This window comes from Vombatus ursinus, unplaced genomic scaffold, assembly GCF_900497805.2.
Source record: "Vombatus ursinus unplaced genomic scaffold, bare-nosed wombat genome assembly UNPS02000580.1, whole genome shotgun sequence".
In the NCBI taxonomy this organism is placed as follows: domain Eukaryota; kingdom Metazoa; phylum Chordata; class Mammalia; order Diprotodontia; family Vombatidae; genus Vombatus; species Vombatus ursinus.
Genome location: NW_020940358.1, coordinates 4,243,539 through 4,259,490, shown reverse-complemented (window position 1 = coordinate 4,259,490; position 15,952 = coordinate 4,243,539). Strand labels below are relative to the sequence as shown.

The 15,952-nt window shown below is 36.5% G+C and overlaps 1 protein-coding gene across 4 annotated transcripts in view; it reads right to left on the bottom strand.

The window, feature by feature from the left end:
• Positions 1 to 15,952, bottom strand: part of ZBTB46 (zinc finger and BTB domain containing 46) — a 168,328-nt gene that overhangs the window by 94,498 nt on the left and 57,878 nt on the right. For all 4 annotated transcript variants that reach the window (XM_027849743.1, XM_027849750.1, XM_027849730.1 and 1 more), the window contains exon 4: positions 12,305 to 13,270. In XM_027849743.1, the coding sequence (XP_027705544.1) occupies positions 12,305 to 13,241 (937 nt within the window). In that variant the 5' untranslated portion in view covers positions 13,242 to 13,270. The remainder of the gene's footprint in view (positions 1 to 12,304; positions 13,271 to 15,952) is intronic.

Here is a 15,952-nt window from a genome sequence, read left to right as displayed (position 1 = left end):
ATATTTTCAATGTAAATCACCTTCCTTCCATTTTAATTTACTATTCTTACTATATAAGATTCTCATCTACAAAGTGTAGTTTTACCTCTACGTATTTCTGCATCACAGGTACAGCATTCCAAATGGGGTTAATAGCTCTTGTTACTTTTTTTTTTTTTGCATTTAAGATAACATTCAGCCCCTTCATTCATTTCTGTAGTACACCAAGCAAAGAAGTGTATTCATATTCCACAGGATGTCAAGTGGTTGACTTTCAGAACAGAAGAAAAAGAGAACTTCAGATAAGATCCCAAAATGAACCTCCATCCTTTAGCCCATCATATCTAAGCTAAAAACATAAGGTTCAAGAAAAAGATACAGATTTTTCAGTGAAATATGTTTTATTTTTCCTTCCTTTTCAGAAGGGTGAACCTGCCATGTAATTAACTTTGAAAATTTTTTACAAAGATCTCATTACAGTCTGAAAAAGGATCTCTTCTACTCCCCTCAGGCATGAAATATTGGGTACAAAAATAGAAAAAGGATCTAGATCAATTCTTTCTCTTTTAAATTAAAAAAAATAAGGTTCTTGCATTTCAGCAGCCGACTTTTGCATCTATAAACCTATAAACTTTAGAATTTTAACTTAAAATTTTTTTAACCTTGGTTCTTCTGAAAATTCAGTTCAAATGTAGTGATTTTTGAGGGGAAGAGAAGGAAGATGGAGGAAGAGACACATACTGAAGTTACTTATAAGCATGGTCACTTAAAGGCCAGGCCCAACTCAATTCTAACAAAAATCAATAGGAAACAGAATCTTTCCAACAAAGACTGGAATTTCTACCAGTGACTGAGAAAGTAATAGTCTATGATTACGTATTAGCAAACTGGAGGACATTAATGTCAGAACAGCACTTGCAGGGGCAGCTAGGTGGTGCAGTGGATAGAGCATCGGCCCTACAGTCAGGAGGACCTGAGTTCAAATCCAGCCTCAGACACACAACATTTACTAGCTGTGTGACTCAGGGCAAGTCATTGAACCCTAATTTCCTCAAAAACAAAACAAAACAAAACAAAAAAAAGAATAGCACTTGCAGACAAATTGAAAGACCTGACTATATAGTCCAACCCCTATGGTGCTCAGTAATTCTCTTGAAACAAAATAGAACTGACAAAAACGTATTTTTATGACTTTCAAAAAAGAATTCACACATCATCTTCCTACCTCTCTTGACTAGCCATAGTATTATACAATTTCCTATGGAATCATTTGACTTAAGTATAAGTCATCACTGGCGATTGTGCAAATGCTCTCCAGCTAGAAGTCACTGGGGCCCAAGCCTTTACAGAGTTCACGCCTTTGCACTAGACCTTATCCTTACACTTCTCCTACTGTCTTGCAACCTCAGACTTTGTTCCTCATTCTCACCATCATTTTCTAAACCTCTTAGTTCCCAGGTCATCACTCTTGCACTCCCTGGCTACACTCTCCTCCCTTTTCTATCTTGACCCCTTAGTCAACAGTTCAATTCTACACTGTCCTTGTCTCTTCAATCTCCTGCCACCTTACCCTACTGTCAATCTTGCTCTGCTAAGCCTTAGCCCTGGATTACTCAAACTATCTGCTGCATTTGCTCCTACTCAAGGGCTGCTGAACAAAGCTGAAGAAAATCATTAAACTGTGCTGACTATATCCACTACAAACTTAAGTTACGTGATTTCAACTGGGCCCTCACTACAGCAAGGCTATCCTTTTACACCTCCCTGACTTACTATCACACTTCTTACAGTGGCTTTCCCAAACCTTTCCATCTTTCCTTAAGCCTTCCATAGTTTTCCCTCCCCACACCCTCTCAACAGAAAATCTTGCCTTATATTTCACTGAGAAAAAAAATGGAGGCCATTTGCTGAGAGCTTCTTGTTTTTCCCTCATCCTCAAGCTCACATCTCCTGGATATTTTCTACCACAACTTCTGCCTTCATCCCTCTCTCACACAATAAGGTAGCCCTTCTTGCCAAGGAAATCCCTCTACATGCATAAGCAATCCCATTCCATCCCATCTTCCCCAGTAGATTGCCCTCTCCATAACCCCTATTCTCTTTCTTACCTTTGATCTCTCCTTTAGCTGTTTTCCTACTACCTACTAATATGCTCATGTCTCCCCCATCATCAAAAAACCCTCACTTGATCTATCCTATCCATTCTATAATTTCCCTTTCATGGAAAAACTCCTAGAGAAGGTCATCTATAACAAGTGCCTTTACTTCCTTTCCTCTCATACTCTTTTTTAACTCTCTGCAGTCTGACTTTTGACCTCCTTCATTTAACTAAACTCATCTCTCCAAAGTTTCTAATTGGTCTTTTAATTGGCAAATCTAATGGCTTTTTATCAATCTTCATCCTTCTTGAGCACTTTGTAGCCTCTGTCACTGTTGATTACCCTCTTCTCTTTGATACTTCTCTATAGATTTTCATGACACTGCTCCTTCCTGGTTCTCTTCTACCTATCTCATCATTTCTTCTCTGTCTCCTTTGGCAGATCTTCATCCACATCATGCCTGCTAACTACAAGTGTTTCACAAGGTTCTGTCCTGGGCTCTCTCCCTCTATACTATTCACTTGGTGATCTCATCGGCTCCCATGGTTCTAATTATCATCTCTATGCAGATGACTCTCAGATCTACTTGTGGAACTCCTCTTTCTCAACTCCAGTCTCACATCTTCAATTGCCTATTAGACATGTCCCATAGACATTAACCACTGTAAGTCCAAAACTGAACTCATTATCTTTTCCCCAAAATGCTCCACTCTTCCTACCTTCCCTATTACTACTGAAGGTATCATCATTCTCCCAGGCTTATACAACATAGGAGTTATCCTTGACTTCTCACTCTTTCTCATACCCCACCCCTATATGGCAAGTCTTGTCATTTCTACCCTCATAACATCTCTCATATATGTCCCCTTCTCTTGTCTGACACTGCTACAACACTGGGGCAGGCCCTTGTTACCTCAGGACCGCTGATTGTGTCTCTGCCTCAAGTCTCTTCCAATTCTACTCTGTCTTCCACTCAACTGTCAATCTGATCTAAAATTTAGTTCTGACCATATCACCTCCCCATTCAAAACATTTCACTAATTCCCCATTACCTCCAGGGTCAAATATAAAATCCTTTATTTGGCTTTCAAAGCCCTCATACCCTCACCCATTCCTTCTTTTCCAGGCATCTTATACTTTACTCCCTTGTCATCCCTTAAACAAATGCTCATTTTCTAACCTCAAGAGTTTCCCCTCATTATCTCCTAAGCCTGGAACCCTCTCCCTCCACCCCTTTGCCTCCAGGCTTCTCTGGTTTCATTCAAGGTTCAATTAATGTCCTACCTCTGCCTGAAGCCTTTTCCTGTCATCCTTACCTTTCTATATGATGTTTGTACTTAGTTGTTTGCACGCTGTCTTTGCCATTAGACTGTGAGCTCCTTGAGAGTAGGGACTGTTTGAATTCTGCTTTTCTGTATATCCCCAGTGTTCAGCACAGTATCTGGTACTTAAATGCTAGCTGACTGAATGGCTGGTGCACAGGGCTGGGCCAAAACAGTAGGAACATAATAAATAAATGCTTTCTGCTAAATGAATAATGTAAAATTACAGTGGAAAAGAGGGTATCTGGGTGTTGGGGAGAAGAAATAAATGATAAAGGGAAGAACAGTTAAAGATTTGTCATCTAGAGAAATAAAGGTAAATGTAAGAGGCAAAACAAAAAAAAAACAAAAACAAAAACCAAGCTTCTAATTCTTTAATCAGAGGCAAAGACCTCACTCTTCAGCAAACAGGAAGTACCAAACAAGATCTCAACTGGGGCAGGAAAGTTAAAAGCTCACATTTATATGGCACTTTACAGTTTACAAAGAACTGTACAAAGAAATAGCACTCCTACGAAGTACAAGCATAATCACTCCCAATTAAGGGATGGGAACCTGAGGCTCAGAAACATTAATAGACTTGAAGTACACAAAGATAAAATGTGACCTCCTGACTCCAAATTCAGGATACTATACACCTTACTTGGATGTATAGACCATTTGATTCAAGGACAGAAGAAATCATATCTCCTTCTTAGGAGATTACTAGGTAGAAGTTTACTTAAAGAGTCTCTTTATTCTCCAGGGGGATAACAGGAAAGAATTCATAAGACATATATCTGAAAAAACCTAATGCTAAAATACTTAATTTACTGTCATGGATAGTTTCTGAGGAGCACTCTGCTCTAATTTTTGGAAATAATATCAATATATGTTCTTAGTACTATATACTTAAAAGTTTACTCATATGTAAAACTAGTCAGCAGAAACACCAATCCTAGGGAAGATGAATTTTCTCAAGGGATATTTATTAAGTCGTAATTTATAAAAAGTAAAATACAATTACATTCTTTGAAATATATGTCTATAAAATACTTTTATAGATGGGGTAGGGGGTATTTTGTGCAGAATGGTAAGGCAACTGGCAAAAAGATGGCAGAATAGTAAAATGAAACATGACTGAATAGCCAGCCTGATACAAGGGACAACACATGAAGAGCTTAAAATCAGGACCTTACAGACCTCAGGTAAGAGTTGTTAATATTAAAGTGTTAAGTCCTCTACTACAGAGGTGTCAAGCACTCAGCCTGCAGGAGGCACATGGACCAAAATACTCCAAATGCCACTTGATCCATATTAAAATGTAGTTCTGATCTGATTTTAATGTGCTGACTTATTAATAAAAAAAGAAATATATAAACATGTGTGGTTTTCTAAGTCAATATACAGCCCAGAGGGATCTTTATATACAATCTAGTGGCTCCAGCTTCTTTTTAGAGTTTCATACCACTCAGTCTCATTATACTGTCCTGTTAAATACCATGTAAGTTCTTTTGAAATCTGAATGCTGTGTGATCAGTATAACATTTTCTCTAAAGAGTATAGAAAAATTGCCCTGAAATGTCCTGCCTCTTTTCTGTACCTTGACAGAAATATGTGAGGCTGTTGTTTTTTTTTTTTTTAATTTAAGAAATCCAATAAATAAACCTTGTTCAAAAGTCAGCAGGGGGACATGATAACAGGCAATAATTTAATAGATTAATCACCTATCAAATTTCAAAAAAATTTGAAGAAATTCAGGTTACATGAAAAAAAATTAATTTAATTGGGGTAAACTATAGGATGAGGGGAAAAAAATAAGGAAACATGTTCATAAAAGGAAAAAAATGCCAAAAGGATTACATAATAATACGAGTAAATCAGAGATATGATGAAGAGGCATTATAAAAAGAATTTTTTAAACTTAACAAGATAAAATAGTTCATTTTTCAATGCCATTGATTAAGTGAAATATAAAATCACCTGGAGAAATAACATGCTGAAAAACAACCAATACTTCAATATGTGGCCTAAGAAAGACCTATTTATGGTGACTCTTGCAGATATTTAGAAAGGGAAACAATTCAGAAAGGCAAAAAGCAACAATTCTCAAACTGTTAAGAGAAATTGTTATCTCTAAAGAATCCTGGTATATTAAGAAATTCAGTCTAGATAAAGTGAGGCTAATTAAACAACATCCTTCTGATACACGCTATAGCTGATACATGATTTATTTAAGCATGTTTACTCACTCATCCATTCACAGACATAGTAAAATTAAACACTGAGAACATTAATGCTATGTTAGGTTTTTGAGAAGAAATGTTTCTCCCCCTAAGAGAGCTTTTAAAACTCTGTTCTAAATGTATGCTGATTAAATAATATGAGGGAAATGGCTAAACCTTCATGATGACACCAACATTAAGAAAAGCAAAGTGTGTAAAGAAAGTTTGTCAAGTTTCATTTAAGACATTAATTTCTGGCTGTAAAAAAGAGTAATTATGTGTTACTAAAGAAATTTTTACATTTCATGTACAAGTATGTGGAAGTATGTTAGAAGTAATGTACATGTAATATCCCATCTAGGTATGGACCCCCCAATTCAAACTCACAGGTTAGGTCCCTTGAAGGCATGACTGCTATACTGGGTTTGAAGGCTCTCTGTGGACATATAATCTCAAAATTAGAGCTCCACAGTCCCCTCCTGAACATTCGCCTTTAATAGCCATTAGAAACAAGTGGCTCAAAGCAAAGCCTCCTTGCTTCCACAGCATACTAAGAGCAGTCACTGCAAAATAATAATAATAATAATAATCCCTTCAGGCTATATTCCTGCCCTGACTCTCTATTTTCTCCCAACATGCCATAGAAACCTCTTCACCCTGGAAACTCACACCACCCTTGGCCAGCTCCTTGCCCTCTTTTTCAGTTTCCTTTTATGTGTTGTCTTCTCCCATCAGAATGTAAGCTCCTTAAGGGAAGGGGCTGTCTTTATTTCTGATTGTATTTGTATTTCTAGCTCTTAGCCCTGTGTCTGGCATATAGTAAGCATTTAATAAATGCTTGTTGACCTGACTCATAAACCTCAGCTCACTACTCCCACATCATATTTGTGTGGGAAGAGTAGAGACACTGATACAGACAATACAGGTGTGAGGGAACACACCTCCACAGCAATTCACTCTTAGCACGACTGGGCCCTGGAGTCATTCCTCTTCTTGTGGAGTCTTTACACTCCTCTCTGGGCACAGCATCTCTGCCAGGCAGGTTGTTCAGATGGGTTTCCTGGGCCAGCTCCTCTTCATACTCAACTCCAAAGTGCCAAGGATAGTTCTCTCTTGAATCCAAAGTTGGTTCTCTTCTCTACTGCCTGCAGTCACTGTCCTCAGAATTGCCTACATTGACTCCTTCCACTTGATTCCTTGGGCCTACTCTCTGGTGGGTATGAAGTTTCCTACATGGTGAGAAGCTCTGCTGCAGGACACCATCGACAACTAGAGGGGAAGAGAGAAATTCCCTCTCTCTCTCCACAAGAAGGGAAGAACAATTCCTTCTCAGGAGCTGGTTTCTTTCCCCATAGGTGGCTTTCCTTTAGACCAGGGATAGGGAACCTGTGGCCGTGAGGCCACACGTGGCCTTCTAGGGCCTTGGGTGCAGCCTTTTGACTGAGTTCAAGTTTTACAGAACAAATCCTTTTATCAAGGGGATTTGTTCTGTGAAGTTTGGATTCAGTCAAAGGGCCCCACTTGAGGATTTAGAGGGCCACATGTGGCTTCAAGGTCACAGGTTCCTCATCCCTGCTTTAGACTGTCAGAAGCCATGCTCTATGACATTCTCCTGCCTTGACTGCCTCCAGAGCTAAGAAGCTAGCATTTGAAAGGCCAACAGGGGCATAGCCAATCTTCTGCTAGCCATAGCAAACTGTCCTCCAATTCCAATTCATCTCTGTTATCTGCTGTGATTTCAACAGCTGGGCTGGAGGAAGGAAAATCAGTAGGTTGGATATTCTGACCAATTCCTTCCCAAGTACTCAGAAATGTATTCATATGCATCTTTAACTAAAATTTTGAAACTAGTAAGCTCTAGTTGTTGTTCAGTCACATTTGATTCTTCTTGACATCATTTGTGGTTTTCTTAGCAAAGATATGAGAGTAGTTTGCCATTTCTTCCTCCAGTTCATTTTATAGATGAGGACACTAAGGCAAATAGGGTTAAGTGACTTGCCCAGGGTCACATAACTTTTAAGTATCTGAAGCCACATTTGAATTCAAGTCTTCTTGACTCCAGTCCCAGAAGTGTATCCACTTCTCCACCTAGCTGCCCTGAGTAGTTCAGGAAGGGTCTCTAAAAGATGACCTTTGAAGGGCATTTCTCATGATATGGTAGAACAAGAGAAATTCCCCATTTCAGCACTTGAAGTTTCAGAAACATCTGTGACATTGTGCTTCCTAAAATACAGAACTATAATAAAGTGGCTTAGAATCAAAGAATCTAGAGTAGAAGATTTAAAGTAACATAGCTGAAAGTCCACTTTGGGTCATCAGCTATAAATAATTATGATATTCTTTCAAATATACTAATAACCTGACTCATCAGGAAGTCAAAGCTAAAACAGAATTGATTTGGAATGCTCCCTTATCAGAAAGGTTCTAATCAGACACATTAGAATTAGGTCTACTGAACTCAATGTTAGATGGATAAAGCCTGATGGAAGCAAGGAAATTTACTTTTTGAATCTATTTATAAAATTATTACATTCTAAACTTAATTTGCTAAAAAGATAATGAATGAAATGACAAAATAGATTTTAAAAAGAAAACAATATTTTGTATTTTATAAAGCAATTCACACATATATCTCTTTTGATTCTCACTACTACTTTGGGGAGTGGGTAGAAGAAGTATTATCTCCAATATACAAATCAAGAAGCTTTGCTTAGTTAGGGTTACAGGGCTAGTAAGTAGCAGAACTGGAACTTGAACCCAGGTCCACTAAAAATAATTTCATAAATTAATTTAAAAAAACCCAATTTCACTGCTTTTCACAGTGTGCCATGCTGGTTCTATATAAATTTTTATACACACACATCACACGCACACACTTATTTTATATCCTATATGATATAAAATAGCAACTTTTAGTTAAGTACTAAAATGGCTTCTTAGAGCAAACAGTAGAGAATAAGTAGAAGGAAGTTCAGGGCATTCCTTATCCCTCAGTACAGCCACCCTTCTTCCTTCCACAAAATTAAACAGTTCTCTTCTCTTGCTTTGAAATAACTTTATGGCAGAAAAAAGAAATGTCAAACAAAAGCAAGCAATGTTGCCAGTGTAGTGCTCTCTCTCTCTCTCTCTCTCCCTCTTTCTCTCTCTCTCTTTCACTCTTGCTCTCTTCTTTCCCTTCAATTAATCAATCATGAACATAATCCCGCTATATCCATATGCCTCAGAAAATTTAGGCTTGGTGTTCAAAGAGGCCAAAAACCAACAGGGAAAAAATCCTAAAATAGTGATGAAATAATAAGAGATAAGTAATCACTTATTAGGATGGGAAATGTGTAATGCTGACTAAAGGCAGGAGGCAATGCCTCACCATGGAGCAGAAGTAACCCACAGCACCAGGGCAAAAGTTCTGGTAGGTTCTACAAAGCTATAAATGTTTTGAGTACAGGTTAACAAAGGACTGTTTTCTCAAAGGACCAGCCTCAGTTTAGAGGAGTTGAGCACTACAATGTCAGTAGGTGATGATTGTTTTTAGGCACATTAGTTCATGAAGGTAGTCCTACTAAAGTATACAGGACTTGGGATCTATGTCCATGGAAAGAACATTAACAGTGATGAAATCATGAACCCCTTTCACATACTGAAATACTTTAAGATACCGACTTAGTGAGCTCCTCTAAAGATTTCTTATTCTACTCAAAGCCCAAAGTTCCATTAAACTTTTGATATTGTGCACACAAATTATGGAGCCTTAACAGATATGGAAAGTATATTTTTAAACACTTAAAAAGTATATCATAATTACAACTCACTTTAAGAAAATTTGTCATTGAAAAGCTGTAGCTTATAAAATAGATACTTAAAGTATTCAATACAAAAATCTAAGTTTCCCTCAAATACTTTAAAAAATTCAATTTACAAATATTTGATTTACAATGAACCTTTCTGGGATGTATAGGTTGTGCTAAGTAAGGTTTACCTGTACTGTTATTTAAGCTATAACTATGTGTGCACAAGTAATTGACATGTTAAACTGTTCTTTGCTATGAACTATTTACCTGATGAAACTTATAAATAAGTTTCAATGAGAGGAGTTTCTTGGAATCTAATAATTAAAATGTGCTTTACTTTGTTTTGAGAATCATTAACACTAATATAATAGCCTTACTCTTAAAAGTTAATAGGTAATGGAGTCACTGAAAGCTTCAGGCAATGAGAAGCAAAGTGTTATGAGTGGGAGTAGTTTCCTTAGTTAGAAAGGAATCTTGAATCAGAACTATTTGAGTCAGCTTGAATTATTAGCAAGACATTATGAATACATTCCTTTAGAAAGGAGACAGCTTTTTTTCTCCTTTCAGCAAACTGCACAAGGGAAAAAAAAAACATCTTTAGCAATGTTACATAAACCTTCAATGAAGGTAAATAGATTTCTATCAGGTGCAACATTTAATACTTTCAAATCCTATGACTAGGTATATAGTCATAATGTTAATTACATGACTAACCGTCCAATAAAGAGGGCAAAAATACTCACAAGATTAAATAACCAACTTTAGACATTTTCTCTCAGCAACTCAAAATAATCCAAGCAGAAGCATTTCATGGTTTCCTTGGCAACTCAAGGGATTTAAGACTACATGAAGTACATGAAGTCAAAATCACTTGTTTGATTCTAAAAAAACCTTCGACTGCTAAACAACCAAGGTAAAAATATGAAAACCCACTAGCTTGAAACATGTCCTATTTAGTAATAATAAGATCATCTAATATATTATAAACACCCTTAGATGAAAGCTCTGGTTTAGGTATCTCAATTCAACACTGAGTGACCTGATGGAATAATATCAGGGTGTGCTCTAGTTCTACACATAACACAAAAGATACCATCACGTTAATAACTGCTTAATCACCTCCAGGAACACCCATGGCCATTTTAGTACTCCACCACAGAAAATCTTTTTCCAAGGACTTCTATTGTTTTACTGTTACTTCTTGGTATGAATTCAAGCTTAATGAAAGGTTATACAGAGAACTATATGATAATTAAAAATCGCTTGTTATTTTAATGCTTCAAACAACTCTCCCTTTTGACAGTCAATACAGAAAAATATGACTTCCATCATCTTGCTATCTTAATTCTTCAAATTTTGAAAGAAAATTTCAAAGCAAATTTAATTCTTCTTTTGAAACAAATATGCTGATTGAGAACTAAAGGGAAAGGGTCTTTGTATAAAAATTCTCAGTTGTTTGTATCTTTAGGTACTCCACTCAAGACTAGAAGAAATAAGATTGTAAATGAATATGTCATAATGAGTTTCCTGCCCTGGTCATTTAACAAATAAATTGCTTAAGGTAAATTTGGAATCAAACACTAAAGATATAAAGTCAAAAGTCATGCCGAACAGAATTTGAATTACTTGGAAAATATCAGACATTTATCCAGTGAAAAAAAGTAACACTAATGTCTCATTCATGTTACTCACCTAAGCTTGGAATATTTGACATTTTAATTCTAAGAAGAAAATATTACCAATTAATGTGACATTTTTACTGAACACTGACTTTACACCAAAAAAGCAATAGGTATATGCAGAATGAAGAATGAGAAATGTTGGCAGGCATCAGAGGAACAAGGTAAGCAACTGATTTCTGCCTATATTTCTTTCCTATTTAATGTTCCTTTTTCTCACTTAGAAGTATGTCACTTTTTAAAAATTAAGTTAATGAGCTTAGTACTAATGAAAGGTGCTTACAGGACAAGCAATGAAAACCTCCTCCTAAACTAAATATAACTAATTCAAATTGAGAATCCATGAAAGTCCTTCTAAATTGTTTCACTAATTTTCCTTATACATACATACATACATACATATATATATATATATATATATGTATACATATAACTGTTGCAACATGTCCAGGTTCATGGGCTTGTATCATCCTTTGGTATGGACAAGAGTTACATAACAGGGGCAGCTAGGTGGCGCAGTGGATAGAGCACCAGCCCTGAAGTCAGGAGGACCTGAGTTCAAATGCGGCCTCAGACCAAACACTTGAGACATGCTAGCTGTGTGACTCTGGGCAAGTCACTAAACCCCAATTGCCTAAAAATAAAATAAATAATAAAATAAATAATAAAAAATAGTTACATAACAGCAGACTGATTGTGTCTAGTAGAGTCAATTTTCAATTAAATGTACTAATGGAGAAAATCTATCAATTTGATGATTCAAAAGACTGAAAAACACCAAAGTTATTTACATTGGACTCTAAAATAGACTAAATTATTTTCTTTGGCAGAAATGCCTTTATGTTTACATTTATGTTAAATTAATATTAAAAATATAACTTTACAATCTCTGTGCATACCCATTTACCACGAGGAGAGGTGTCCATCAAATGTTTTGGGGGCTAGGAATAAATCAATTTGAGATTTAAAGATATGCAACATAATCCACTAAATGGATAATTGTGAATTATACGATATGACAATGCACACTGAAGGACATCATATCATTATTGACATCTTAGGAAATGAAATTTTTCATAATCTGTTTTTAATGCCCCTAAGTACACAAACATCTTGACTTATTCTACTTACTCAAATATTCCTTTACTCCAATAAGAAAGAAGTAATCTAACATAAAGTACCAAGCATTTTTTTATTCTTGTAATTAAATATATGTAAAAATGAAAAGCTTACTTGGGTCACGATTGTTATATGGCCATCCTGAAGCAGATAAAAAAGATGGCACTGGAGAACTTGCCCGGCTGTCATCCTCTACCTGCTGGGTAATATGACGTACAGTTTCTTTGTTTTTTCGATTCTTCCTACGGCCTGTGGGCTGCCAACCATCCCCTATGCTTTGTTCTGAGAAAGTGTTCTGTACTGAACTATCCTTGACAGTACGCAATTCATTTCCACCATAATGTGATGGTGAAATTTGTTCTTCTTTAATACGTAAAGACCCATATCCTATGTCACTAGTCCACAAAGATTGTGATGAAATGTCATCATGGCTATCTGTTTTTGGTTCCTGATCCTCTTTCCCATAGCTGCTTCCTCCTTCATGACAACTGGCAATGGCTGAATCTCCAGAGGAATTTGCTGGACTTGTTCGTCGAGCTAACCATGGAGAAATACTCCTACCAGCTACTACCGCTGAAATCAATGCATCAGTACTACTGCTGGAAGGAGCCCCAATTTCATAGTCTGCAAGTTCATCAGATGCATCAGACTTTATACTTATATCAAGAGCTGCTTTTATAAAATTATGACAGGCTTGCACAATATCCGTCATCTGAAGATAACTAGCAGCTGACATCACTTCAATAACATTCCTGCTGGTTAAAGCAAGGTGAGCAGAGTACATGAAGTCAATGATGGCTTTAAAGCCCTGTGCAGTGACAATGTCTAAATGAGTAACTGTAGCCTGATCAGAAGTCTTCTGTACCTGGCAGTATAGCGTTTTGAAGTAGCGGCTGCTCCCAAGCAAAACATTTTTGTGAGCTTTAAAAATCTTCCCCTCTACTATAATGCAAACATCACAAAGGATTCCATGCTGTCTCTGCTCATTGAGTTCACGAAGAAGATGACGGTAATGAGAGGCAATCTCCATATCTTCCTTTCTGTTATTCATTTGGAAATCTGTTTTTTCTTCTATAAGACCTGTAAAGGTAAAAATGAAACCATTACTAGTAGGTATCCTACAAGCACAAATTCTGAAGCAGCACTGATGGAACACAGTCAAAGGCAATTTCGGAAAAGTTAAAACTTTCACTGGATTAACCTGCTACCACAAACAAAAATTATTGCCTAGATTAGACTGCAAATTCCTAATGTGACACATATGCTGGGTATTATTTTGATCAAGTCATATTATTGGGAAACGCAGGCTCACAAAGGTATGTAACCTTAAATTAGATCACAGGGTTGTAGAATTTAGAGCCAGAAGAAAACTTGGAGCTCAGCTAGCCTAACTCCTTAATTTTACAGATGAGGCAAATAAAGGATAAAGTGATTTGTCCAAGTCAGTCAGTCAGTGAGTCAACAAGCACTTGTCTAGTACTATTATGGGCAAAGCAGTGTGCTAAACACTGGGGATAAAAAGGAAGGCAAAAACACTGATGCTGCCCTAAAGGAGCCCATTGTTGAAAGAGACAACACATAAAAATAACTCAGTACACACAGTGCATATATACAGCATAAATGGAAGGTAATCTCAGAGGAAAGGCATTAGCAGCAAGGGGGACCAGGAAAGACCTCCTTCTACGGGGAAAGTCGGGTGGGATTTGAACTGAGTCTTGAAAACAGCCAGGAAAGTGATAAGAGGTAGACTTGAAGTACAAGGCTTAAAACTGCAACAGCAAACATATAGTTTTGAATGGAATCCTATATACACAGACATCTAACTCCCAGAATCAAAAGCTCCACCTCCCTCAAAGTAAAAGGAAACTATAGTTAAAGTAAGTAGCTTTCTTGCTAAAATGAAACTATCATGTATCATTACACAGGCAAAATTCCAATCATTATGCTTGGTTGTCGTTCAGTCATTTTTCAGTCACACCCAACTCTCCATGACCCCATTTGGGGTTTTCTTGGCAAAGATATGGGAGTGCTTTGCTATTTCCTTCTGCAGCTCATTTTACAAATGAAGGAACAGGCAAATAGGGTTAAGTGACTTGCCCGGGGTCACACAGCTAATAAGTGTCTGAGGTCACATTTGAACTCAGGAAGATGAGTCTGCCTGATTCCAGGCCTGGCACTGTACCACCTAGCTGCCCTTATACAAGTATAAAAAAAAAGTTTTAAAAATATAAATGCAATTCAATTTTTAAAATTTAACAAGTATTTATTAAACATCTGTTGTGTTTAGAGCATTATGCTTGACACCAAGGAGATATATAAAGTTAAACATAATCCCAACCCTCATGGAATTTACTGTCTAGTAAGAAGAGATAATATATACAAAAATAACTATAATTCAAAACAATACTTAAGTGTATAAGGAAGTACTATGTGAGTTTCAAGGCATATCCACATATTAGTAAGTCAAGGGTAATTGGAAGAGCTTGCTTAGGAAAACAGACAAAGTTAGAAGGGATATTAGAGGACATCTAGTTTAACTTCTTTATATTAAATGTGGGGGAAATGAGATTCACAGAGGCTAAATGACTTGACAAGTCAACAGGTAGTAAGTAGTAAAGTCAGAGGTTGAACCTAGATCCTGACTCCAAACCAGCACTCCATTATACCACCTCTTCATGCTGATCACATAGGAGGTGTCACCTGAATGGGCTTCAAAAACCAAGCAGGAATTTAATAGGCAAAAAACATACACAAAAGTAAAGAAAGAGTTGGAATAGTGTAGAGTATCTTCTGGAGAATATAATACTCTGCTATGATTGAACCATAGACTAAACAGAAGGCTATGATATAAAGGATAAAGTGGAAAGAGAAAAACTTAAGATGAATCATTAGAACGTGAGCTATTGGAATACAATGCCTAGCATATAGTGGGCCCTTCATAAATTTGCCTTATCAAGCAAGTGAGATACTTGCTTCTCTGAAACAGGAAGGTAGAAAGAGAATGGAGAGGATGGTTCTGAGGAAAAATAAGTTTTTACCTTTTAAAAAATACACATATAAAGAATAATTTTAATTTAAAAAATGCTCTGGACTTAATTGAATACTTCACCAACAAAAGCAGCACGAGGTAATACTTTACTACGATTACTGTTGTGGAAAACACAACCTTTACCTTATGTTGGTCCTCCCTGGATGTTTCTAACTAGACTTTGATCCTTTCATTTCTTACCTTTATTATCATACTGGCTGCATAAAGTCTTACTTCTTTTTAGCATCTCAATTCCCTGGTTTTCACATTTTGAACTCAGTATTTTTTTTTAAACAAAGGAATGTCTCAGTGCCAGGACATCATAAACAGGATGCCATATCAAACAGAATAGATATCAACTAGACTCAGTTACCTCCTAAATGTCCTATTCTGTACTTTTTAAATTTTTTGGAGGCTTGAAGAACCCATAGGCCTTTCTGAATTAATTCAAATTAAAATTTTCATTGCTAAGTATTACTTAGATTATTCTTAATTTAAATTTTAAAATGTACAAGGAACAATACATTATTCAAGTTTTGGGAGAATTGATGAATTTTTCCAATGACCTCAAGATATGAAAGATCATCTCATTAGTTTTCATAATTTTCCTGAGCAAACAAAAAATAAAACAAAAACAACAACTAGGTGTTATCTCTAATTAACTGAGTAGAGAAACTGAGGCAAAGAATATAGTTGGCCTCAAATTCCCCATTTGAATTATTCATGTGCCCAAA